Source organism: Phaenicophaeus curvirostris, chromosome 22 (assembly GCF_032191515.1).
Source record: "Phaenicophaeus curvirostris isolate KB17595 chromosome 22, BPBGC_Pcur_1.0, whole genome shotgun sequence".
In the NCBI taxonomy this organism is placed as follows: domain Eukaryota; kingdom Metazoa; phylum Chordata; class Aves; order Cuculiformes; family Cuculidae; genus Phaenicophaeus; species Phaenicophaeus curvirostris.
The window spans coordinates 5,539,623-5,566,784 of record NC_091413.1 but is presented as its reverse complement, the minus strand read 5'-3'; the positions used below and the strand labels follow the sequence as shown (position 1 = coordinate 5,566,784).

At 44.2% G+C, this 27,162-nt stretch overlaps 2 protein-coding genes across 3 annotated transcripts in view; both read left to right on the top strand.

The window, feature by feature from the left end:
* LRRC38 (leucine rich repeat containing 38) overlaps positions 1 to 6,424 on the top strand; it is an 88,250-nt gene extending 81,826 nt beyond the window's left edge. Inside the window, exon 3 of the mRNA XM_069874972.1 lies at positions 6,409 to 6,424. The gene's annotated coding sequence lies outside the window, so the exon portion shown is untranslated. The remainder of the gene's footprint in view (positions 1 to 6,408) is intronic.
* DHRS3 (dehydrogenase/reductase 3) lies at positions 20 to 26,832 on the top strand. Of its 2 annotated transcripts, XM_069874970.1 has the most exons (7): positions 19,191 to 19,270; positions 19,426 to 19,519; positions 22,585 to 22,728; positions 23,025 to 23,144; positions 23,894 to 24,132; positions 25,055 to 25,180; positions 26,346 to 26,832. In XM_069874970.1, exons 1-7 carry the CDS (start codon positions 19,206 to 19,208, stop codon positions 26,428 to 26,430), a joined length of 873 nt encoding a protein of 290 aa, XP_069731071.1. In that variant the 5' UTR covers positions 19,191 to 19,205; the 3' UTR covers positions 26,431 to 26,832. The 2 variants fall into 2 exon arrangements, with proteins under 2 accessions (XP_069731069.1, XP_069731071.1); XM_069874968.1 differs by lacking the exons at positions 19,191 to 19,270; positions 19,426 to 19,519 and adding an exon at positions 20 to 329.
* The last annotated feature ends 330 nt before the right edge of the window (positions 26,833 to 27,162 follow it).

Sequence of the window (27,162 nt, the reverse complement as noted above, 5' to 3'; positions counted from 1 at the left end):
AATCGCTTCCCCCCCTCCAAGCTGAATCCTTATCACTCGCCTAGGGGTCTGCTCGCTTTCCCTGCCGGCTCAGCTTCGAGTGAAAGGTTGGAAGAGGATTTTTTTTCTTTCTGTTGCCCGGGAGGAGGAGGAGGATGCTGTGGAAATGGCTGGGAGCGCTGCTGCTCCTCCCGGCTCGGCTGCTGGTGGCCGTGGCCAAGGCTGCTGCGTCCCTGGCGCTGCCACCGCGCCGGAGGGACCTCTCCCGGGACTCGGTGCTCATCACCGGCGGCGGCAGGGGCATCGGCCGCCACCTGGCCCGGGAGTTCGCCCAGCGAGGAGCCAGGAAGGTGAGCCGCTTGGGGGAGAAAGGCGCGTTCGCTTTGCAAAGCCCCGCATCGCTTCCCCGCATCGCTTCCCCGCATCGCTTCCCCGCATCGCTTCCCCGCATCGCTTCCCCGCATCGCTTCCCCGCATCGCTTCCCCGCATCGCTTCCCCGCATCGCTTCCCCGCATCGCTTCCCCGCATCGCTTCCCCGCATCCCATCGCTTCCCCGCATCCCATCGCTTCCCCGCATCCCATCGCTTCCCCGCATCCCATCGCTTCCCCGCATCCCATCGCTTCCCCGCATCCCATCGCTTCCCCGCATCCCATCGCTTCCCCGCATCCCATCCCCGCCAGGGAGGAGAAGCACAGCGTGACTAGGAGCTGTGAGGCTGGTTGCATCTTCTAACAAGTGTCAGGGGACAGGACAAGGGGCAATGGCCTCAGGCTGCGCCAGGGGAGGTTCAGGGTGGACATCAGAAAGAAATGTTTCACTAAAAGGGTCATCGGGTGCTGGCAGAGCTGCCCAGGGTGATGGTGGAGTCCCCATCCCTGGAGGGATTTAGAAGATGGGTGCATGAGGTGCTCAGGGACAGGGTTTAGTGGTTGGTGGGAATGGTTGGACTCGATGATCCAGGAGGTCTTCTCCAACCTGGTGATTCTGTGAAAGGGAGAGAGGCTGAGGCTGATCTGTCTGCACACCAACCCAGAGATGCTCTGGCCGTTCCCTGGCTCGGGAGCTGGTGGGTTATCTTGGAACTTGGTGTTCTCCTAAGTGCAAATGTCTCTCTGTGTGTGAATCAGTCAGGAACACGGAAAATGTGTGCCCTGAACTGAGGCTGTGATTTAAAGTTTAATTTCCCCCTTTATGAGTAACAAAAGGGAGGAATCGTGGAATTAGACAGCTGCATAAATGCTTCCCTGTGTGAGCAGGGATGAATGAGAGTGAAGAGAGAATAAAGAAGAAAAATACAGAATGAGAGGGTATTTAAAGAAAAATTTGCATTTAGTTTGGGATAATGTTTTGTCACTTCCTTACACATGCATTACAGTTTTCTGTGTGTGGTATAATTGTTCTGGCATGCGGCTTCGAGGTGTAAAATATGTCAGCGTTGAACTTTGATGTTTGTATATGCTTGTGTTTAAACATTGTGTTGAGATTTACAAATTCTTGGAGGCAGAGCAAACACGTTGACTGACCTTTGGACCCAGGCAGATTGCTGAAAGTGTATTTATTTTATCTGCTGGAATACCGTGCCTCGTTATTTATTTATTTAGTCCAGCCAGTTGCTAAGCTGAGCTCTGGGGTTCAAGTCCTACAAGCGCTGTAGCTGCCGGAGGAGCAGTGGCAGTCAGTCCTGATGGACCAGGTGACACGGGCCAAGAGGAGAGGAAGCCTTTTAAGATAAAACTGAGGGTGAAATTACTGTATGCTCAGGTATAAGCTGTAGTTCAGTTGTATGTCACCTATAAAATCTCTACACATCTCGGAAGGAAAGAATAAACAAGTGTTGGGAGCCTTAGTGCTTGTCTCATGCGATGCTGTGAGATGCTGCGTTGTTAGAGCTTGACGCGGAGGTTGCTGTATGGGTTTTTTCATATCTGTCATCAAGTTGTTTCCGTTTCTGCTTTTACTGGATCCGAACTGGCATCTCCTTGCAGTTGTGTCGTGGCTATCCAGTAAGGCAGAGATGACACTCAGCAAGTTTTCATCCTCTCTGGTAGCGGCACTGTCGTTCTGCCTTCCGTAGTGGCACGTTTCCCCTGCAGCGCTAAAGTAGGCTTAGTCTTCTCTTCCTTAACATTTTTATGACAACTTTACCTGGATGTCGTAGTTTCCCTTCCCTTTACTCTGAGGCTTAATTTATTTTCTACCTGCTGTGCTCATCCCTGACATTGTGAGGTTACTGCCGTTCTGATGTAGAATGCAAGATGTTTGGCACTACTTGATTTTGTGCTTTGCCTTAGACAACCAAAAAGAAACAAAAAAAAAACCTTGGAAGTAGCTAGCTAGCAACTCGGCTTGTGGAAATTACCCATTCTATCTATCCATTGTCATCTTACGCAGTTAACTGTTTGACAATTCTATGCGAAGCTTGAATTATTGATGGTAGTTAATAATTTATAACTGATTCTGATTATTCAGATGGTGTAGTCGCAGTATTCCAAGTTCAGACAAAACGCTTCCACCAAAGGCGTGAAATTGCGAGGCCGAGCACAGCATTACACGCAGGTGAAGGGGAGCAGGGACATATGGATCCAGGTTCTAGGAGTAGGCGTGCGGTGTATCTTGGAAAAGTCATCACAGCGCTTGCGCACACAGACATAGTGGCGGAGTTTTGGAGGTAGGCGGCGATATATAACCATATTTTTGAGATTAGAATCTTCTGAAAGATAGATTAGTTGAGACTGTTAGCATATGAAGTTTCCTCGGATAATTGGACTGGATTGGATTTCATCCTACATGCTATCTTTGTTTTCAGAGGTGGCTTTTGTTAATCACACAGGAGATGTATCTGAGCGGTTTTCACATCAGATGACAAGCGTTGTATCTCACTAAGGTTATGAATTGTCACATCTGCAACTTTTTACTGTAAAATTTGATCTTGCATTTAAGGCTATGAAGATGGCAAGAAATAAATCAAAAAAGGGGTTATGCAAATGCAAGTACAGTATCTTCTGCTTGACAGATGAGCATGGCGACTGAAATTCTCATTCCAACAGAACTGAAGTCTCTTGGGCATGATCATGTAAATCCATCCTGATTCCCATTCTATACCCGATTCTTTTAAGTCCATTGCACTGCCATTGTGCCTCCAAGATGACTTGGATGAATAAATGTCTAGGAAACATTTCATTCTAAGGTGATGCTGCTTTTTCTCATAGTTGCTCATCAGCCTATCTGAAAGGGCCAATAAGGGGACAAATCATAGAATAGTTTGGGTTGGAAGGGACCTTAAAGCCCATCCAGTTCCAGCCGTCCTGCCATGGGCAGGGACACCTCCACTGGATCAGGGGCTCCAAGCCCCATCCAACCTGGCCTTGAACCCCTCCAGGGATGGGGCAGCCGTGACATCCCTGGGCAACCTGTTCCAGGGCCTCACCACCCTCATTGTGAAGAAATTTTTCTTAATGTTTAGTCTATATCTGCCCCTCTCCAGTTGAAAGCCATTCCCCCTCATCCTATCACTATGAGCCTTTATGAACAGTCCCTCCCCAGCTTTCTTGTAGCCCCTTCAGGTACTGGAAGGTCGCTATGAGGTCTCCCCAGAGCCTTCTCCAGGCTGAACAACCCAAACTCTCTCAGCCTGTCCTCGTATGGGAGGTGCTCCAGGAAGAACTGACAAAGCAGTGTCAGTTCTATTTTCAGTTTACAAGTATATATCTTCTGGGGTTTTTTTTCAGTTAAGACTACCAGCAATTTTGGGGCAATGAGAGACTTTACTTATTAGAACATTCCAGTGCGTGTGTGTCCTAGGAGACCAAAAGATCCCTGCTCCATTTAGAAGTAATGGCTGCCCCATCCCTGGAGGTGTTCAAGGCCAGGTTGGATGGGACTTTGAGCAACCAGATCCAGTGGGAGGTGTTTCTGCCTGTGGCAGAGGGGTTGACTGGGCTTTAGGGTCACTTCCAGCCCGAACCATTCTGTGGTTCTGTGACTTTCACTTTTTGGTTGAGGTTTCCAAAAACCTCTGGGCCTTGAGAGGCGCTGGGTATTTCAGTGCTTTCTGTAGCACTTCTGGGGAAAAAAAACAAGGGCACATGAACTTACTGTATGCAGCAAGAGTGGTTTACAGATGATGGGGGACTGTAAGAGCATTTTCTCTATAAGTACTCAAATATTGTAATTCAGCTTCCATGCTCTTCTCTGGGGACGTGTCCAGATTCAGGAGTGCCGGCTGAGGAGCTACTTTGCTGCAGTTGAATTGCTGGATAAATGTACTTTTTGCTTTCAGTTCCTTCTTGGTTGCTTGCAAAATTCAAACTTTTCACTATTGTTGGCTTTAGCTCTTGAGAATTTTGACTTCACCTCACAAGCGTTTGACTGGCAGAGCATCTTCTCTGCCTTAGTCTCACACATTAGCAGCTTTGTTAAGGATCTTAGCTTTTGATATTCTGTGGTTAGCCAAAACAGCAGAGTCTGTCCGTGTCAATGAAATGGAAGAAGGAGAGATTTTTATGAGTTTATGATTTAATGCCTGTGAAATCAAAATCCACTTCCAAATCCTAATGGTGTTTTACAAAGAATATACTGTATCATTGTGTTAATATTTGGAAGAGGGGCCCCTTGGAACAACATTTCTCGTGTGGAAGAACAGCCAGCCCTCTACAGATGTGAGTGGTCGGGGGGACGCAGGGGCTGAATGGGCTCTTTCACTGGTGGTTGGAATTGGAAATGCTGCCCGTTTCCTCTAAGCCGTTTACTTTCCCTACAGCATTTTCTTGCTGTTCTAGTGCTGTTGCCAGAGAGATGTCAGCCCTGGTTTTGATGAGCTCCAGCGATGAAGTTTTGATTCATATGTCTTTTGTCTGTCATTAAGTCTTGCTCTTTGTTAGGTTTTCTTTTAGGGCATTTCCTTGAAGTCTAAAAATTTTCTTTGTAATTCTAACTTTGCTTACAGATTATTTAATCCAAGGCCTGACTGAACAGGAGAGAGATACTTGGTTCTTAGGCATTCTGGATTGTCAAATGTCACCAAAACCTGATAAAAGTAACTGAAAAAGATGTAATGATAGGGTAGAAAGGGATTCCCCAGCTCTAGTATGTATTTCAGTATTCAAGGTTATCTGACAGTGACTTTGGTAGAGTTTCTGAGGCCTTTCCTGTTGGGAGACTGGTTAAAAGCTGTTGATTTTCATTTTGTTTGTTTACACTGAGGGCTCTGGGCTCAGAAATCAGCAGCGTGGGCCTTCAGGAGCACATCTACAAATGGTCTTGTACAGCAGTGCTTTCTTCTTGTTCCTTTGTGATCGTGTCTGATCTCGATTTCTTTCAAAGTATGTGTGTTTTGTCCTCCTATGTTTTCTTCTTTTTTCCTTTTTTTCCCCCCACCCCTCCAGCTGTGATGAGTTTGTCTCTTTGGTAACTGGAGCTGTTGATGAATGACCAAGAGGAGCTTCTGGGGAATTGGGGGAGGTGGCATGAGAGATGTCACCAAAATATCACCTGGCTTAGGGGCAGCACTGGCCTTGCTTTAGTGTGAACTGTAGAGAAGAATCAAACAATTCCTGCTAACCTTGTTGAGAGTTCTTGCGCGGTGATGAATGTGAAGAGATGACCTTGTAACTACACTGAAAGATCTCTCCTTTCACTGTTTTGTCCTCTGGACATGGAGTTCCTGGATTGCAGGAGACCGTGCAACTCAAAGGGTTCGCATGCTTGTGCAGCGGATGAGGTAAGCAGTCTGGAATATCAAGACAGACAATAGTCCTTCCTAGATGGCAAGGAGCTAGCATCACCAACAAAAACAAGAAACGGAAACTTTGCTTTTGTATGGAATGTGCCGCTTGATAGCCATGACCTCGCTCTGTCAGCACTGGAGTCTAGACAAGTCCGTCTGCCAGTCTGTAAGGTACTTTTAACTGGAAGGGAACATGATGGGCAGCTGTAGAATGCCACAAATACAATAACACAGTGATTATTTTGGCATAGTGAACAAAGAACCTGAAGCCACTACTTGAAAACCTTTGCTTTAGTGGTCAGAGGTTGTTGGTGGTGGTTTGGTTTGTATTTTGCTTGTATCACTCCTGATTTTGTTGAGGCTGTGGAAACATCCATCTGAAATCTCAACTGTTCTTTCCTTCATTACTTTCACAGCACTCAAAGTCAGACCTTAATGTCTTCATTTAGGAAGATATGTTATCATTTTGATGAGTGTGCTGTTGTCCTTGAGTTCAGTTATCGTTGGGATGGAAAGAGGCCAGCGGAGGAAGGAGCCTGGAGGAAGGGATGAGAGCTGAGCAAGCCCCTGCTGCTGCTGAAACCTAGAGCCAGTTTGAATTCTTTCAATTTAGAAAGAATTTCTTTGAATTTAGACTAGACAGAAGGAAGAATTTCTTCAGGATGAGAGTGCTGAGGCCCTGGCACAGGTTGCTCAGGGAAGTTGTGGCTGCCCCATCCCTGGGGGTGTTCAAGGCCAGGTTGGATGGGGCTTGCACAGCCTGATCCAGTGGGAGGTGTCCCTGCCCATGGCAGGGGATTGGAACTGGATGATCTTTAAGGTGCCTTCCAACCCAAACTAATCTGTGATTCTATGAATTCAACAGAACTGAAAACCTCAGAGGAATTGCAGGTGCTTAAGCACCTTGTGTGATTGGAGAGTTTTAGCTGAGTGAGATTTTAGGCTAAAAATTCTGTTTAGAATGAGAGTATTGCAGAGCAGTTATGTAAAAAATTGTATAAGGTCTTAGAATTTACCCTTATATTCCTGATAATGGAAAATTTGGCAGGTTTTGGAATGGGATTCTACAGTGGCTCAAACTATCTAACCAAACTGTGTCTGTAGTTCCATGAATATTTCACTTTGGTCTTCCTGTTGACATGTTATCATCCTGGTTTGTCTGAATTAGTATATCCCTTTTTAAAACTTCTTTATCATGTAGCATTGGTATGTGATAAAAGATTAACTGCATTGTGACTGGAGCTGGAAATCAAATTAATACCAGTCTCCTGAAGTGAGGGCAAAACACTGAGACTGATAAAAGTAATTCAGAGCTGTGACCTTTCTAAGTGTAGGACAAAAGGTTCTTTGTATCTCACATGGATTTCAGTAACAGTCCTTAATCTAAAACATCTCTTTAAACACGGGTCTTTCTCAAATGCTCATCCCCAATTTCACTGTTGGAACCTGTAGAACACTCTTACAGTATTTGAGAATTCGCTCTTTCCTTAAGAAGAACCTGACCTCAAATTCTTAACATACAGGAATTTTAATCTGCCACAGAGTTTTACCTCAATGGGCTGAAGTGTTCCAAACCTCAAAGCCTTTTCTTTGCCACATACATCGGTGTATGATTTCTGCTGCGGAGTGGGGAAGAGAGGAGGCAGCATACCTGAAGTAAACTCAGCAAGTCCTGCTCACTGCCTGTCAGGTTTGAAATCCAGTGTGGCTGAGCCACTCCTCAAGAAGACCGTTGTGTTCTGCAAGTAAAAACCGATTTCTGACATGTATCTTGCAATTCACTCTGAGTACAAGACATGAATAGACCTGATCTGGCCACCCCAGAGGAGATTAGTTCTGATCTAAGGAAAAGAGCTGATTTAAAATGACAGCATTAGAGCTGAGAGGAACTGGTTTTCCACATATTGTGATTAATCGCCGTGTACTTTTTTTTAACGGGCACCGTGATCTAACATAATGGAATCATAAAGCCTTTAAAATGATGTTTAGGAAAGAAATGGACACAGTTCAGATGTGCTTCTCCCACTGTAAATGCAGCACACAAATGTACGGCACAGACAGATGTCGAGTGGGCCTGGTGGATAATAACTTTAAAAGGCTCAGGGTAAAACTTACATCGGTATTTTTAGACTCCAGTACTAAAGCAATGTTGTCCAGAGCATCTGTCCACATCCTAAACGCTCTTTATGCCCTGTTGGGAGACCAGAATGACACACGCACGGTCTGTGCAGCTAATGGATCTCCCTGTGGTAGCTCAGCAATGCAAAGATGTAGCGAGCCGTTTTAAAAAGGTGACCTGACACATCTTGAAGTGAAAAAGATAACATAAAAGCAGTTGTGACTTTTTCTCTTTTAGATAGTTTAGCATAATGAGAAGATTTACCCACCATGCAGATGCCAGGTCTTAGATAATTAATGTCTCCTGTTGTGCGTGTGATTGAAATAAACCATAGGAACGGAACAGTTTCAGGCGTATTTGTAATGATGGCTACTTAAATCTGATGTAAATGTAAGCACTTAATCTTAGAGCCAACTATTAGAGCTTGCTAGTAACCAGAAGTAAATGAAAAGAACTGGGGAGTGAATGTTTTTCCATGTCATGCGAAATAATTTACTGAAAGCTCCAAATTAATATATTATGAGAGCACAGATTTGATTGAGTTGCTTTATGGTCTCCAGAAAGGCTTCCTGTCTGTGAAGATTAGATACTGACAGCAACTTTATTTAAGGGCTTCCTGTTGGCAGCTCCCTTCCTTGTTGATTGAGTTTGAGGATGGGTGGAAGAACCCGTGTTCCAAGTCCTGGGCTTGGAGGGCATTGAGCCTGTGATGTGTGCGAGTGCCAGGGCCAGCGGTTTGAACAATGCGCTGAGTAAGTGTCTCTGATTGGCAAACACAGCCAGAGTTTATCAGATATCAGTTCTGTTCATGTCTGTGGAGCAGCATTCCGGCTGGAGCTGGTTTAGCTTATAATTTAGAACATACCTGTCTTTTGTTACTGAGGATGTTGTAAAGAGAATAAATAATGTTAACAAGAAGTGGAGCTTGCAGAGTAGCAGTCGTGTCGTCTCGCATCAGGATACGGTGATGTCATGTGAAAACACTGTGTCCTGGAGAGACCCTGTGATGTAGGCACAGCAAAATCCAGCCCTTTTTTTAGCTGTTTAAGAACTGGCGTCAGCACAGTTAGATGAGGCTACCCTCAAAACAGAACCGTGTGGATGCTGTAAGAAACCTTAAAGTGAGTGTTAAAGATGAGGTTCTACATGGATGTTGCTGTAGTGCCTCGGAAGCCGTGCACCCGAAAATTAGCGTGAAGGCGCTAAATGTGCTGCGTAAGGACGATGCCTGCCTCGGGCAATGTGGATACAAACCAAAAGGCAGCAGATAAACACAGGTCTGTACTGGTGGGGATTGTAAAGTGAGTGATTTCGGCATCACTTGCCTCTTTTGAAATTTTTGGTAAAGCATCGCAGCAATGGATATTTGAAGGTGGGACTTGAAGGGCAATAAAGAGTTCTGTGGGAAGTTTGCAGAGGTGCGGGCAGTGTGATAGAAGGCACAAAGGTGGTTTGAAAAATTAATGCTGGGAGGTAAAGGCTGGAACAGGAGCTCTGCTGCTAAATGAAAGGTGATTGGTAACATGGGGACAGTGGCTTTGAGAGGGAATACAGAGCCTTGGGTGGGACAAGCTTGAAGAGGAGGCAGTGAAGTTCAAAATGAGAGTTGACCTGGTCAAAGCAGTAGTCGAGGTTTCCGATCGCAAGCAGGAGGGGTTGGACGGGATGACCTCCCAAGGTCCTGTCCAGCCTCAAGCGCTCTGGTTTGTACCCATGACAGGGAACAGGCTGCTCTGCTGCATTTCATGGCAAGATGTTTTTCATCTGTGACTGTTCACCTCGCTTACCTGATGTGATTAATCCCCATTTTATTTGTATGTTTTCATGGCCTACAGTGAGTTGTAAATGCACTGCTGTGTTTCTCTTGCATTTATGTCACGAGTCTGGCACAGGCTAGGAAAAAGTTGTCTCAGGTTTGTAGAACTATTTCCATCAGAAGCACTGACATAAGTAGTTTTTACAGCATTATAAAATGAATGAAACATGCTGTTGAGCTAATGCCTAATTAGTCTGGCACGGCAATTTGCTTTAAGAGTGACCATAACCCCTGCATACATTTCTAAGCTTCCTGACTAAAAAGTTCAGAAGGAACCAAAGATTTATTTTAATTTTTTTGAGCCCTGCTGTGGAAACCTGTCTTGGTAGGGTGATACTGTGCAGTGGATGGTAAAAGTATGAAGGAGGAGCTCAGAAAACTCTGAATTACTTTCCTAAAACAAGTCAGCAGCGTTCAAAGAGAAAATACACAGTCATTAGATCAAGAACAAGCTGGTTTTACCTCAAGCTGCCATAGCCAAGAGCAGGAACTCACCCTGACAGGTACAGATGCAGCCTATTTTCCAGGAAAAGAACTAGGACAAATAGCTGATAGTGATAAACTCCACAGAAATAGCCAGTTAATTCCACAGGAACCATGGGGAGAAGATAAAAAAAGACACAAGATTTCTCTGTTTCTTTCCCATAAAAGTGGACAAGTGTGTAGAAATTCTGTATCTCTCCTTCCAGACAGTTTGGAAATGTCAGCTAATGGTTATTGATTTTGAGTGTTTGTTTTAAAACCCATTTAACTAATGGCGGTCAGTTTTTAGTGTTTGTTTTTCGCTTTGATTTCTGGGCTGAATTGGAGATCCAAATCAAACACCATCGCTGCTTTAAGGTGTTGTGTAGGAAATGGGAGACTGGAAAGGAAAAATCATAAACACAGAGAACAGCGCTGGCCACCAAGAGAGAGCAAACGCTAGAATTTTTAAATCTGTGTGCTTATCAGGAATATAAAGCAGAAATTATTAGAGAGATCTTTTTTTAGCTAGGCTCAGGCCCTGTTCTTCAAAGCATCACGTTGACACGCTGAAGAGTCGAACAAGTCAGACCCAGGCACTGCCAGATCCATTGGCTGATAACACTGACGCCAGCAGGAAAGGGTCAAATACATGTTGCTTGACCTTTATCCCAGTGGGAATTAAATTGATTTGAATTAATAGACTTGGGAATAGATGGGTACCTTGGCAGAGTTTGTAACTAATTTAAATTGTTGATCCTATTAGCTTAGCCATAAACTATGCATAATTACAAAAGGATTTTGTGGACAGCCACCCTTATGTTGCCACCTTCTTAATTACAGTCTGTTGAATACAGAGCTTTCTTGGTTTGATGAATGTAGGGATTTCTGTCCTCTAACACTGCCTGAGCAAACGTGTCAGTGTTCCACGTTAAAATAGATAGAATAGTGTTTGAAAGCACAGATGCAGCTCTGCTGAAATCAGTTATGCTTTGCATATGTCTGAGATAATTCTGGCTCTCAGGGTGTAATCAATGGCAGTTGGACCTCCAAATGCAACAAAATTATGTACGTTTTGGACCCTGGAAAAATTCTGGGCTGTGATTATCCTGTAGGATGAGGTAGTTTTGGCCACAGGTTAGAAAGGGGCTGTGCAGAGGTGGGGTGGCAGTTGGGATGGCCTGGCTAAGACATTTTTCTCCCTTATTTGAATGAAACAGGCATGTAAAATAGGTGCAAATGGAGTTCAAACTCTAATCCTCCAGTCAGTGTTCCTTCTCTTAGTCAGCACAGGTATTGGCTCGCAGCAGTTGTATCGACAGGTAGCGTTTGGCCTTTTGGGATCTCCTCTTTCAGTCCTGGACTGAAACTGCTGACTTGTACTGGAAAGTGAAAACTTCAAGACACTGAACAAAACCTTATTTCAGTGTTTCTTCTCGCTGAGCAGCAAATGTCTTCTGTGTAGCTGGGCCCACATTAAGAAATCAGGGGTTACCACTAAAAAAAAGCATGATATTTGAATTAATTATAATTGGGGGTTTGTTCTGATTTCCCTTTGACTCACTGGGTGAACCCAAGTGACGTGTTCAAGATTTTCCTCTCATCTGAGGAGTGGACAAACTCGCACCACTTTAATGGAAAACAGAAACTGTGAGATAATCTTTCAACTCCGGGTGCTGGACCTTAAGAAAAAACTCAAATAGACAAGACTTAAACGAATGGGGGTGGAAGATGTTGTTGTAGACACAGTTCAGCCTGCTATGCCCTTAAAAAGAATGAATCAATGATAACTGGACAATCGGATGTTTTCTACATGGAGATTGAATTAGTGTTTGTCTTACATCTGTCATTTTTATATCCTTGCTAGAAGTAAAGAGAGACTCTGTGTCTCCTGCCAGCACATTCGCTGGGCGAGACTTGGCTGTGGTAGTTCAGGGAGGGAATGGGAAACCCTGACATCTCCTTTCAGCAGCTTGGTTTGTGCTGACTGCAAACTCAGATGCTCTGTGCCTTGCCCCCTAAAAAAAAAAAAAATCAAACTGGTGAGGACACAGCTCAGCTCCCTGCCTTAAAAAGAAGGTCTTGCTTCCTAGTAGAATATTACAGACATCCAGGTGGTACAAATACTTCTTTCCCAGAGTGGTAATAGAAGAGGGCTGGCTCTGACCACAGCGAGCTGTCAGAAACGGTGTAAGAACATTTCCAAGACTCTGGGGAAACACGGGAGTCCTGTCTTGCTGAACAGAGCTATTTGATTTTGGGGTTGAGATAAGCTGATTGTGCAATGCTGTAGAGCGTTCTTTGTGTTGCTTGTTATTTGATTTTAATGCAGGCTCCTTAGAGACCATTGTCTGGGTTGTGTTTATATTTGAAAGTGTGCTTTATGGCAGCATGAGGTTTGCCTCCTCAAAAAAACATTTAACCATCACAGGGGTCGTTCGGGGTTTCATTTCCCCTCCCGATGATGTGCAACTGCTGCAGATCACTCCGACACCTTTGATGCTGGAAGGATGCGTGTGTACGTACGGGTGTGTGTGGGGATCTGGCACCTCGCATCTCGCACAGCCCAGGGTTCAGCAGTGGGTCAGCCAGCTCCTGATGACAGCATCCCTTGTTTACAGCGCGCACCGGGGAAACGCTGTGCTCGTGGGCCTGACCACTGTCATCATCTTCGTTTAGTCCAGCGTTTGGACTGTGTGCAAAGGCTTGTAGTGATAGGACTGGAGGCAATGGGGATAAACTGGAGAGGGGCACATTTAAACTAGATATAAGGAGGAATTTCTTCACTCTGAGAATGGTGAGACCTTGGCACAGGTTGCCCAGGGAAGCTGTGGCTGCTCCATCCCTGGAGGTGTTCAAGGCCAGGTTGGATGGGGCTTTGACCCCCTGATCCAGTGGGAGGTGTCCCTGCCCATGGCAGCGGGTGGAATTGGATGATCTTTGAGGTCCCTTCCAACCCAAACTGTTCTGTGATCTTTAAGATCCCTTCCAAACCATTCTGTGGTTTTTTGCAAAATCAGAAATTAGAAAAGCGTCTTGTATAAAGGGATTTTAGTTTCTCTTCCTGACTGAGCTAAAACGGAAAACCGCAGACAGAAAGTTCTTAACCATTGAAATGACATTACAGGAACAGTATTTCATGATGTCATTGAAATAGTGCAACTAAATAATCGGAATTCTGGTTATAGATTGGAAAAAAGATCCATCTCAAAGGGAGTCAGTATAATTGGGATGAACTACCCTGCAATACATGAACTCAGAATGGCCTCTTTAGCCACTAAATCCAGTAAAAACAGTTAAAACACTTTTGGTTTGCTTTTGAGTCACAGATTTAGGCCAAGTTGCATCACTTGTTTCAGGAACTAAGCGCCGTGGTGACTCCAGTACGTTCCTGATGAACATGGACATGGCTCTCAGTCAGCACTCCTGCAAATAATGTCACTTCATTCCATTATTTCAGTCTTTTTGTGTACCTGTAAGTATTTTTTTATTGGAAGTAAGGATTGTTCCATGAGTCAGCCAAATTAGGTCTGTGTTTTGGGGCTACATTTCACACACCTCATAGAAGTAGCATACAGACTCCTAGTGTTCTGCAGCCTGCTGGTAGGTAGAAAACCCTTAACTTCATTTTGCATTGCAGTGGCCTCAAAAGCGTGTGTGTGATAGGCAGTCACATCCAAAGGAGGGTAACTTCCAGGGAGCTGTAACTTATTAGTATGCTAGAGCTTGATTTGTGACTGTCTGACAAGCCCCTGGAGGTTAAATAATCTGATTAGAATTGCTTTGATCACTTCTGGATAAAAGTAATTATCATAAGTTTCATGTCTACATTTAGATATCATTTTATGTAAGTAGAGCTGTGCTGGTTTTCACAATTTTAATCAGCAGGGTAGCTACTTCATCTTAACAGTGAGTTGGAAAACTGGTCTCATTGGTGACAGCCTTTTTAGCCATTCTGCAGCCCTTTGGGGGGATGTGTGTTCTGGGAGCTTACAGTCCTCTGATTCCCATCCTCCTTCTTGGACTTAATAGGCTGAAAGAGTTAAATATCTCCTGAAAGCTGTCATTTGTACAACAGATGAATAGATTTTAGAATTTCTGCCCTGTTGCATAGCAACAGCCACCATTAAAAAATAACATTCCGAAATGTGCATAAAAAGATAGGAACCCAGTTAGGCATTAAAATATTGCGGCTTTCTTCTAAGCAGTATCCTTTATTTCTTTGACTAAAATACTTAGAAGAAAAGCTCCTTTTCCCAGCTTTTAGATGGTTTTTAAATGGTAGCAATTCTCTTTTTTCCTAGAGGCAAAGAAAGGAGGCTTGCAGGGGAGCTCGTCTGGAGCTGTTGCTAGCGTTCAGTTCATCCCCGAATTTAATGTTGGCTATTTTAACTCCAATACTTCTTTAGTAGCCTCATGGGAGGAATTATTTTTTCAGTCAAGAGCTGCAACATATTATGCCCGGGAATGATGTGGAGCATATTTTAGGCCTTTCTGGAAGGCAATTTATAATGACAGCATTAGAAATGTTATTCATCCCTAGGTTTCCATGTCTGTTTTTGTTGCAAGCCTTCTTCCAGTTGAACAAATTTAAACCCTGCCCCTAGTTTTCCTTTTCCATGCTCGTGCCATAGCTGGGGTTCTGTCTGCCTGTGTCATCGTAAACGTTCCTCGTGGCTTTCCTTGGTCATCAGAGCTTCCAATACATTTACCATTTTGTCTGTTATCACAGATCTCCAAGACAATGTGGAATAAGCTTAGCTCTGGTTCATGCTGCAGCCGCCACAGATTACTGCCAGAGTTCAGAACCTGCCCAGCATCAGAAGACTAATTAAATTACCTTTTGAGTATAGTCTGATTGATAAAATTCTATGTATTAATTTCTATAGAGCTGGCACCGGGATTTTATAGATTCTTCAAAATAAGCGGAGTGCTCATGAAATACTCATAGTGATTTAACTCACTGAAAATGTGCTGAATTCAACATTCTGAATTAAAACTGACAATTTTTTTACTCCAAACTGGTAATCCAGCATAATTAGTACTTCTGTAAATTGCACAGGGCCCTGGGAGTCTGAGCGTGCTGCCGCAGGGATGGGGATGCGATGGGCAGCTTTCTCCGCTACAAGTTAGAACCGCTCCGCATTTCAAGGTCAGCCTCTTGGTTACAGAAATAATCTCATTAAGGCAAACTTTAAGAAATAATCCAGGTCTATCAGCGCTCAGGTTGAATTCTGCTTTTCCATAAACTTACATTAGGACTGATTTTTCCAGTTTGTTATTTAACAAGGAGCAGACTTTTCAGTTAACGGCTGCTCGAAGCAGGCAATTTTAGGAGCTGCTTTCATCCAGTCAGGTGATGGGAATAATACTGTGTTGGATCCACAGTTTTAATTTCTCGCACCCTTTACTTGTAACATTACCCTGTTATCTAAACTTCTGATGGTTTTTAGCTGAACAAAACCAAACACTGACCCTTCCGTGTCAACATAACTTTCTGTCATGGTAAATGTTTAACTATTACAAGAACATTTATCCTGCTGCATAGTGAGAGCTTTTTGCTTTGAGAAGGGTATGCAGTAAGGAAAAATAATAATGCCTCATTTTGGAATGGAATTTTTGATAGGAATGGTTGGACTTGATGATCCAGTGGGTCTCTTCCAACCTGGTTATTCTATGATTCTATGAAACGTGCAAACAGCAAACCTTCAGCCTTGTTGAAATGCCCGGTTGGATCGCAGTGTTTTTGCCAGGCAGGTCCATTGATTGCTTTTTTTTTTCCCCCCCCTCTTTGAAATGTTATTTACTGACTTTCCATCCCTCCATCCTGTCTGCTGTGCTGGCAGTACAAAAGGGCTTTTCTGCACCTGCATATTTTCCCTTCCCACAATTTCCTGAGATCTCTGTGAGCGTTTTTATCCGAGCCCGGGCTATAGGGATGCCATCCCGAGCAGATGGAGCTAGCAGCATGCTCATTATTTTTACAGGATGGAATCTTTTATTTCTGTTGGTGGCTCTCTCCAAAGCCTTACCTCAGATACTTCTGAAGCCCTGGTTCTTTCTCCCTCCCAGATCCACCACTTCTTTAGCTTTGCAGCCAGAGAATTTTACTGCTGGGTGATTCTTTGTGCGCTCTGGTCCCCTGGAGCAGGGGCCGGTGCTAACACATGGTGTGGCAGACATTCACCATTAAAAATCTGTCCTGTTTCCCTCCTCCCAAATGCTTCCATGAACCTTTGCAGGGTGACAGCTTGTGGCCACTTGGTGCTTTTGTTGGAACGTGCACTCCGTTTGACCCTGTCGCAGCGTTAATAGGATTGTAAAGGCTGACTCCTGCATGACCTCTTCTTGCAAACAACCCTAACCCTTCCCCTTCCTCAACTGCTCTCCACAACAGAGCTGAGAAGTCTTGCTCCCAAGGCAGTCTGGAGGCGCATTTCATTCTGCAGACAAAAGCTGTTGGAAAAAAACATTGGAAAAAACCAAAAGCAGCGCTGGGGCCACCTGTCCTTAAACAGTCCTGCCTGTGAGAACTGGAGGTGTTTGAATCCAGCTCCCTCTGTCTGTGTGCAGACAGAAAATAAAACAGTTTCTGTCCAAGGAAAGCCTCTGCTGAGCAGGAGACAGGTTTTTACAGACCTCTGGGTCGCTTTTTAGGTGCTTTTTTTTCCCCTATGAAGAAAACCAAACGAGTCACTGGGGTACAGTTGGAATTGAGGGTGATTTAGGCGACTAATGTTAATCCCATTGAGTGTTAAATCAACATATAAAGTGATAAAAAGGTCTGACTCCAGACTAAATGGATTGGAATTCACTCTTAGTCTCCTGAAGTCTCTTTAGACCCAGCTCTTCATCTCTTTACTGTCTGTTACTCCTGGCCTTAACTCAAACCAGTTTCTAACAAAGTCTGGGTTTTGTTTTTACCACGGTGGCAGGATTAAATTTAAATTAAATTCATATAGTCTAATGTCTTTACAACTCCTAAATACTCATCTGGAAAAGATTGTGTGTAAAATAGGCAAATGGGCTTACTCTCTTGATTCCTCCATGCTTACCTGTGATCTCTCTAAAACCCCTTCCTCGCAGCTTTGATATTCGCCTTCCACTGTGGGAATTCAGAATATTTCACCATGGGCTGCTTTGTTTGCTTACTTTTATACAAGTGTCACTAAGGGGCTGGGTTAAGTATTTTGACCTACTTCAGGCATCAAAAGGTTCTTTTTCCTTTCTGAGGCCAAGATTGGCTTTTCACACTGAAGGGCCACACCTTTCGCTCTTCCAGTAATCCCTCTTCATCTTGCCTCTCCCTGCACAACTCCTGAAAGGACTTGTCTGGCTTCACCCTGGGGGCGAGAGAGGGGAAGGGCTGGAGGAGAAAACCCTTGTGCCGTTGACAAGCAAAACACATCAACGCTTTGAGGCTGTAGGATTTAGCCTCCTGTTCCCATGCTAGGCAAACCTCTGCCAGGATTATGGGATAGACTGGAATGCTTTTCTTTGGAGGACCAACCGTGAGTCAGTACTGCCAGGCTTTGTAAATATATGGGGATAAGATTGACATATTTCAGTGGATTATCTACACTTTGTACTTCCTAAAAGTATGCGGGAACTTTTAGTGTTGGGTGCAGAAAGGCTTTCTCTGTTTGAACAAAGGTAGCAGTCTGTGCAATTGCAGATACCAGCTGGAACAGAGCACCTTTTGTTTCCCTGGCCTAGGAAGGAGGTTGAAAGGGGGAATGAAACGTGCTGATCTACCTAACTGCTTCCTATCTCTGCCAATCTGTGCTGAGGAGTTGGGGTTGATTTGTGGAGGCAGCAATAATGAGATCAGGCAGGAAGGGCGCTTTCGTGTCTCCCTGCAATGTTTCCATCTTTCAGTGTCTTCAGATTGATACAGAGGTTTGCTTCATGAATCATGAAACGCAGAAACTGTTGGAATGCGAGTTGTACCTGCTAATCGCGATGCGCGTTGTCATGTTGGAAAAGGCTAAGGCTTTTGTGTCTCTCTGCAATGCTTCCATCTTTCAGTGTCTTCGGATTGATAGAGGCTTGCTTCATGAATCATGAAACACAGAAACTGTTGGAATGGAAGTTGTACCTGGTAATCGCAATGCACATTGTCATGTTGGAAAAGGCTAAGGCTTTCGTGTCTTTGCAATGCTTCCATCTTTCAGTGTCTTCGGATTGATAGAGACTTGCTTCATGAATCATGAAACGCAGAAACTGTTGGAATGGGAGTTGTACCTCCTAATCGCGATGTGCGTTGTCATGTTGGAAAAGGCTAAGGCTTTTGTGTCTCTCTGCAATGCTTCCATCTTTCAGTGTCTTCAGATTGATAGAGGCTTGCCTCATGAATCATGAAACGCAGAAACTGTTGGAATGGAAGTTGTACCTGGTAATCGTGACACGCGTTGTCGTGTTGGAAAAGGCTAAGGGTGAACAGTTCTGTACTAAAATACAACCCAGATAATCCAAGGGGAGTGTCAAGAAGAGGCACGTGTTGAGTCTCAGAAAGGCTTTTGTTGTGGGAGACCTTTCCAACGCCACTCGAGTTCACTGGCTGGATGAGATCTAGCACAGCGGGTTTGCTGGAGATCCAGTGCCAAATTAACTGACAGTGTAAAAGGGCAACATTCCTTCGCTGCCGATCTTGAATCGTGATAGCAATAAAATCGGACCAAACAAGTTAAATAGCCTTGTAAATGATGTAAAATTAGCTCTAACCTCATCTCCTGCACCAATAATGTAGTTCAGGCTCTGGAAGCACAGATTATGCCTGTGTGTTGTGGTTGATGGCAGCTTCAATCTAGGCCAGTTTATATAAATTAGTGGCTTTATCTGATTTTGTGGCGGTCCAAAGCGTAACTCTTCCGCAGTCGTGTTACGGCAAAAATCGGGAGTTAAACGTGCGGCCAGGTTTGGGGCTGTTGGCAAGCGGCCCGCGCGGGCTTCTATTAGAAGGTCTTGCAGCAGCTGCTCCAACCTCCCTCTCGCTCCCCTCCGACCCCGGGGCATGTCTCATTAGCAGATTAAGTCCAGACTTAAACGAGTCCTCTGGGAGGGGAGGATGCGGTGTCTACTGAGCCTGCCACTCCAGCTGAAATGATTTTCCGAAGGCCAGATAAGGAGTTCTGTCACTGCCAGAGGGGAGAAGATCTGGAGATAAGGTTTGTTTTGCAAAATCTGCTCGGGAATAAATCCTGGGAAAATCTGCACTAAGCTGTGATGTCACCGCCCTTGCCTACTTTAAAGTTAATTAAGAGGAGGGCGTGTGAAGTTCCTCTGTCATCATAAATCTCTTCTTTCACATGTCCGGGCGTAGGAAGCCTCCTGCCCTGCTGCAGCTTCTGCCAGCCTGGAGCACAAGCGATGGCTTTGACATCCCACCTGCCTGCCAGCGCGGGGGTCACCCAGAGGTAACCACAGGGCAGGAGCCTCCAGGAGGGCCTGTCCCAGCGGGATTAACCGCCTGGCTGGGCTGCTGCCCTCGGCAATTTTCTGGTCAGTAACTTTTGGAAAGGAGAGCGTGTCTAGTGCGGGAGGGAGGGGTAGGCAGGAGGGGATGTGGAGAGATGAAGGGGGTGAAGAAATAGAGGCTGGATTCTTTCCAGGACGGAAAACTGTCTGTCCAAGAACTTCTCCAAAACACAAATTAAATATTCCTCTCTCCACCATTAAATTACCATGAATGGGAGGCTGTGTAGCATCCTGACAGGCTGTGTAATAAGGAACATCGTGTCTCTCTCCTCCTTTATTCCTCTATGTTTTCCTCTGCCCCAGGCAGGACCTTCCGTATCTGTAAGAATCATTCTCTCCAGGACTGAGCCTCCAATTGGGACACACTTATTGCCAGTTTAGAATTAAACTTAGAATGGGGGACACAGACCTGACTCAGACCCATGTCTACATTTTGATATAGAATCGTAGAATAGTTTGGGTTGGAAGGGACCTTAAAGCCCATCTAGTTCCAACCTCCTGCTATGGGCAGGGACACCTCCCACTGGATCAGGCTGTCCAAGGCCCATTCTGACTGAGCAGAGAATAAAATGAAGAGTTCCTTACATGTCTCCTTGCATACAAGGAGGAGTGAAGCGCCAGCTGCTCAGCTTTAGGCTAACCGGAGCTGATGGGGCCACAACCATTCATCGGTTCAACAGCAAGCAAGAGTTTTCGTTCAGAGGCATTGAACACACACGGTTATTGCTGACTCTGAAGCTGTCCAGTTGAATGGTTTAGTGGGAATGTTACTGATGACCTTCTGAGGGCCAAAGAGCGTATGGTCAGCTCTCAGATTCTGCAGGAAGAAGTGAAGCCAGGAGAGCAGAAGAGCGAGGAGTAGGTTTGTAGAAATCTCAGGAGGCAATAGCGCAGTAAAGACCTAGCAAAATACCACAACTGCAGCAAGCAAGAGAAGGAGACGCGTATTGCCTGCACAGAGACACTAAGCCAAACCCCTCTGTGGGACTGGAGTTCAGGAGCAACAGCAGCCTCAACAATCGGGCTAATGCAGCAGCTAGAAGTCTCGCCTCTTTGTAAGATTTGATATCCTAGGAGGCCAGAGGGAAACCTGTGCCAATTTAATTTGGCTAGATATAAGAGAAATTGAAAGCCTCATATGATCTTGTAGAGGCAGCCAAGCTTGAATTCAGACCAAAAGCATGTTGTATTGAGGTTTGAGTTTTATCCATCTGTAAAAAGTCGCAGGAATGACGGCAGGAAACCTCACTTCCCACTGTGTCGTTAGGGAACTTCCACCTCTCACGAAAGAATGGTCTTTTATTTACTGCTTTTCTCTTACGCAAGGTGAAGCCTTCACCTGAGTGTGAACAGTACCAAGGGCACAAAAATGTGCCATGGAAAAAAAAGCAGTACTGGTGTAAATGCTGTCAGCAGGATAACAGGCAAACTGTCTTCCCCAGATGGCCCCAATTTTAACGAGGTCGCCTTGCAAGACTTGTCTGTAGGATATTAAAGATCCCAAAGTAACTGCTGGGGCATAAAATGTGTTATGTCCAAGAGTTGCATCACAGACAGATGTTCCTTTGACAGGCCCTCCTTTGCTTAACTGTTCTTCCATGTATACTTCCTGACGTTCAATGCATCAGTGGCAACTCCTGGGAACAGGAGGCTGTATGGATGCTTGAAATGGATTAAAGTGAAGAGTGAGGGATCTACTTTTCATTTTGCAATAGTGGTGTGAATCCCTGGAGTGCTGGCTATGTGAGGTCAATTCCTTGCCTTGCTCCCCTTGTCTGACACCTTAGTGCTCCTTCTCTCCTCTCCTTCTCCTACGTTCCATCACTCTTCAACCTGTCAGTTAATTTTTAGTGTCTGCTTTTGACTGATCCGGTTCTGCTAAGAAGTTGAAGTTCACACCAATGCAGGCTCTGCGGGCATCAAACTTGATGCTTGCAGTTCCCATTTTGTAGGGTTTTTTTCTCCCCTTTCTGCAGAGCTGCAGGTTGTGAAAGGGCAAGAGTGTGTGCTTCTAGTTGAACGGTATTTTTCCTGTGGGCTTGTGAGACTTCTCCCATGTTGTTGATTTTCATTCAAGTCTGCAGAGCAGGCATAAGAAATATCACCCAGCCTAGCTCTGAGTTCAGAAGCGAGTGAAGAGCCATCAGTTTTACAAGCTCTGTGTAGACACCAAAGCCTGATGGCAAAGGACGATACGCTGAGGTGCTCAAAGACAAGCCAAGAAAAGAACCACATTTTTATCCGTATGCAGTTTTTAAGTGTGGTCACAGCTTTTTCCTTGAACACGTCTTCCCCTGAGATACGATTTCCCCTGCAATGGCTCTGAAGTTCTCTGATTTACACGTGTTCTGAAGTTTCTGGTTAACCAACTCGTTAGTCCTTGGGTGATTTGGAGAATATAAGTCTATCAGTCTGTGTGCGTTTATGTTCACAGATGTGCTGATGATTTATACGTGAGATTAATTGGAAATTTAACTCATTTAGGAAATGGTTGAGGCCCCAGGTATTGCTGGACTTTAGCCTTGCTTATTTGCACTGGAAGTGTTCTTTGACCCTGCCAGAGATTAGTTTTAGTACCAGTTATAACATAAGCTTAACTAGTCCTTAAACATAAGTGTATTAAAGCTCTCTGCGAGAGATTTGTCGTGGGGAGGGAATGCTGTGGATCCTCATTTTTTACGTTTTTCTTAATGTTACTGTGTCAATTGCAGGGATTGAGTTATGAACAACGATGTAATTTAGATTTCTTTTCTTTTCCCCCATTCTTCCAATTTTTGGAAGACTCAGATTATTAAATCTTTAAATCGTGCTTATTTTTAACCCTTAAAAACCATCCCCGTCTCATAGAAAATCACAGTTAATCATAACTGAAACAACGCAACAGGACTGGCAGCGAACTCGCATCAAAGACGTTCATCAATTTATTGATGTTAGGAGCATGTTTGAATTATTTTAGATTTGAAGCAGAAGCGGTTTGACTCTTAACAAATGTTTCTTGCTGCAGATCATCCTGTGGGGTCGAACTGAGAAATGCCTGAAGGAGACCACAGAGGAAATCAGGATGATGGGGACAGAATGCCATTATTTCATTTGCGATGTAGGAAATCGAGAGGAGGTCTACCGGCAAGCCAAAGCTGTGCGGGAAAAGGTTAGTGTCTGTGGAAATGCTGCGGGCAGAATTTACTAATGACTCATATTTGAGGGGAAAAAAAAATACATTGGCGAATTGGGAAAAAAAGAAGGGTAAATGTCTAGGTTGTGTTCTACGAAGTCTACCTACCTGCTTTAAGCGATCAAGGAAGATTATGCGGCTCTAGGCAAGAGTGTCAAAAGCTGTGAAAATAATATTGTTATCTAGGCAATAATAGATGATTGGATATAATTATGATTACTGATTTGTGAGGAGAAAGATGAGTTGTAACAAGTCATTTGGTTTTCTTCCAGGTGGGCGATATCACTATCTTAGTGAATAATGCTGCTGTGGTCCATGGTAAGAGCCTGATGGACAGCGATGATGATGCACTGCTCAAATCACAACATATAAACACCCTGGGACAGTTCTGGGTAAGATAAGCCCTTGTATTGCATGTATTCAGAACTGGGAGTAAGAATGACAGATTACAGCCGGTGCATGCTTGGCTGCTGCTGGATCTTTCTAAACGATGTTTGGTGAAATCAGTCTGACATCAAAAGGAGACAGAAAAGCAATGTGAGAGGCAAAGGCCGGAGGGAAGAAGTCTAAAAAATGTCATTTTTCCCGTAAGAACACACAGTATTTGATGCTGTTGTTATCCCCATTCTGTGATTTCCAGTAAAAAATTTGATTTCCTTCACGAGGGCCCAAGCTCTCAGAGGACAGTTTTCTGTAGTGATGTGTATGAACATCAGAGAAGCATGAGACCACATTTCAGGGAAGGAAGTTGGTGTGAAACTCATTCCATGTTAAATTAGGTAATAGGAATACAGGAAGAGCTGCTTGTGATTTCATCATTTTGTTGAAGACTTTATGCTCTACAACATTTTCTTAAACGTACTGTTTAATGTTAAGCATTCTGTTGATGGCCTTTACCTGTGGGTACCGCTTACTTACAGGCTAGGAAAGGTTTTGGTTTGTTTCTACATAAACCCTGCCTGTTTAGAATCTTTTAGTAAATGACAGAGCAGCAAGGTACGCTCCCACTTGTTTTCTTGCATACTGAACTGCACAGTTTGGCTTCTTATCTCCGTGTCACCTTATTTTCCTTTTCAGCAACTCTTGTCTTTGTTGTATCTCTACTGAGCAAACCTGTGTTTTCCCTCCCTGTGTTTTTCAGACCACCAAGGCTTTCCTGCCAAGGATGCTGGAGCTGCAGAATGGACACATTGTTTGCCTGAACTCTGTCCTGGCTTTGTCAGCCATCCCTGGTGCCATTGACTACTGCACCTCCAAAGCCTCCTCCTTTGCCTTTATGGAGAGCCTGACCCTGGGGCTGCTCGACTGCCCTGGAGTGAATGCCACAACAGTCCTGCCCTTCCACACCAGCACGGAGATGTTCCAGGGCATGAGAATCAGGTCAGTCCAGGGGAACTAGAATAAAGCATCTCATTTTAAATGAATCATCAGAATACACTCCTAATTAATGCTTCATTTAGTTAAGAGAATTTGATGTCTCATTTGGCTGCCTGGGAACAGAGGGTCACTCTAGGCCACCTGGGACTCATCGGACTGGTTCCCTCGGCTTGCTGCGTATTCACACAGCCTGTACTGACACATTTGCTTCTACAGAGAAAACCAAACGCTATTTTTCCATGAGTGTATTCGGGCCGTATGCAGCCACCAGAGAGGGAAGGGAGGCAGTCTGAAAACTGAGGTCATTGAAATAGAGCAGTCTACAAGTTATTTGAGAATTAACAGAACAGATTCCTTCTTTATTTGTTGAAGTACTTAAATCTTTCCCACCAAAAGGAGTGACAGCCACTGACTGAAGTAAGGCTATCAGTGCGCTCTTAGTCAAGAAAATATGCAGTGTCAAACTGTTGCTGGAGCTGGGAAAAGCTTTATGTTTGATATTAAAAGCAATGGGGGGAAATGTTTGTCTTTCACCTGACTAGAATTTGAATCAAGTAAAGAGCAACAGAGAGGAAGAGGAAAAACACCGACACTGAACAGGCAGCATTTTGGTATTGATTTGCATACAGTTTAAGAAAATACTTGAATCAAGGTTCTGAATACACTGCCACTTCACCCTAAAGGCACCAACATGTACGTTCTTAACCAGATAGCTAACCCAGTAGTACTGGTTGAAACTGGGCTTTCTGCTTTCCAGCTTTCTGGCTGCAACTGGAACTTTCAGCTCCTTCCAGCCTGCTTTGGGGCATGTTTGACCGCCAGTAATCAGTGATAGCTTAGTGAGTGACAGGACTTGGACAGTGATATCTTAAAGCAGCGGTTTGTTTAACAAATAATTATTTTATTTTTTACTTTATTTATTCAGGTTCCCTAATCTTTTTCCTCCTCTCAAGCCAGAGACGGTGGCTAGGAGGACAGTAGAAGCCGTTCAGATGAACCAAGCCTTCCTGCTCCTTCCATGGACAATGCATGTTCTTGTCATCCTAAAAAGGTAAGTAATTTCTTTGCTCAGCAATAGCCCAGCCGGTGAGACAAACCTTGCTTTCCATCCTCTCTGTGCACCAAGGCAAAGCTCCCTTTGACTGCAACCCGACATCCAGGATCAGACCCGTTCAGAAGCAAATGGTAGAAAACTTGAGATTCCCATTGAGATTCCCTGGGTGTAACCCCCTTATGAAACCAGTTTCCCTCCCCAAATTCGGATTCCTGAGGTTTGAACTGGTATTTGTATCTAGGAAACGTTTTAACAGTTGATGTATGAATGTCATTGATTTTGGACTCCAGGCTTCAGACCGTAAAGGATTTCTGTACAATGAGGGATGGTCATCACAGATGTATTTAGAGTGTGTTGCTTGTATTAAAGCAGTGAAACTATAAAAACAATATTTTTGTGTGTGATTAGGACAGGAATTTTAAAGTCCCTAAGGAAAGAAAGTCGTAACTTCATGTCCTGAGACTACAGAGAAAGGACATTTAAAATTGTGTTTCCATGAGAGTTTGCACTAAAGCCTTTCGAAAACCTGTTTCAGTCAGGAACTGAAACAAGGCCATGAGCTATCTGTGGCAAATGATTACATTTTTGAATTTCAAAGAAGGGGGAAAAAAATCAGAATAAATGCTTTGCTTTGAATGTAAAATCTTGGATACTCTCTAAAGTTCCCAGAAGTTCTGCAGACTACAAAGGACTCATCCTCCTCACGTAAGGATTCTTGCATTCCCCTTTATTATATGAATTAATCATTCATTTTCCATGACAGTAGCTGTCAGGAAATTGGGTCTATGTCTGTATGTTACGATGAGTAGGCTGCATCCCTAGCACAAACAGATGACAAGTTAACCAGGGAACTCAGCTTAAATTTGTGTGTTTCGGAGTGAACAGTTATGCACAATATTTAAAAGGAATAGAAACATGATAATGTCTTTCAAGTTACAGTTTCTACAGACCTTTTTGGATAAATGTTCTTGTAGAGAAAGAGCGACTTGATGTAACTTTCTCCTTTCAGGCCTGCCACAGACCCACACTTTGTGCCCTCTCACTAGCTGGTTTCTGAGAACGTGTACCTCTGTGTACATAAACACATTTTTACACATCCTCTTATTAGAACAGACTAAGAGGTTTGTCTGCTCTGCTTATTTTATTTCTCCTTCTCCTGTAGCATTCTCCCTCAGGCAGCACTTGAAGAAATCCACAAGTTTTCTGGGAGCTACACCTGCATGAACACTTTTAAAGGAAGAACATAGACTTGATGGTGCAAGGACTGTTCTTCAGTGAAACCAACAAAAGCATGAAAATCCTGACAAGACTGTGAATCAGCAGTCTTGGCTTTCAGCCCATTCATGTGACTTGCGCTGCTCTGAGGCAACACATTTCTTGCAGGTCATATCCATAGTAACATGACCTTTGCACAGGATTGAATGACTAGACTATGGACCCTTGGAAAGAAAAACAGAACGTGTGAAATGTTTGTACGATGTTTAATTCTTTAGAGTTCAATTGTTAAATCTACTCCTAGTTTTCAGATGTAATTTTTGTGTCTCAAGTGTCTGTAGGCTGTCTCAGCTGAGAGGCAGCACATCCCACCCCACAGTTTACCCCTCTCTTTGGAGGAACTGCAATTACAAACTGCTACTGGTTTCATTTCAGTTTTTTGAATGAGGAACTTAAAAAATACTGTAAAGAACTAAAAGTTATGGCTGTTTAATGGAAGCTTCCTTCCCTTCCTTTGCTTTACATCAGCTGATGAGGCTGTTGCCAACTCGCATCAGGGAAGGGGCAAACTCTGAAGCAATGTTCTGTCTGGGAGGATGGTGCTGGGTCCAAGGAAGCTGCCTCACTTCGCTGGGGAAAGCTGGGGAGGAATACTCAGGAGAGCAGCCAGTTTGAATAGTGGGAGATTTTCTGTCACTAAACTCATATATGACATTTAATTGTCTTTCGGAATATTTGTGTTCAGTTATGATAAAATATAGATA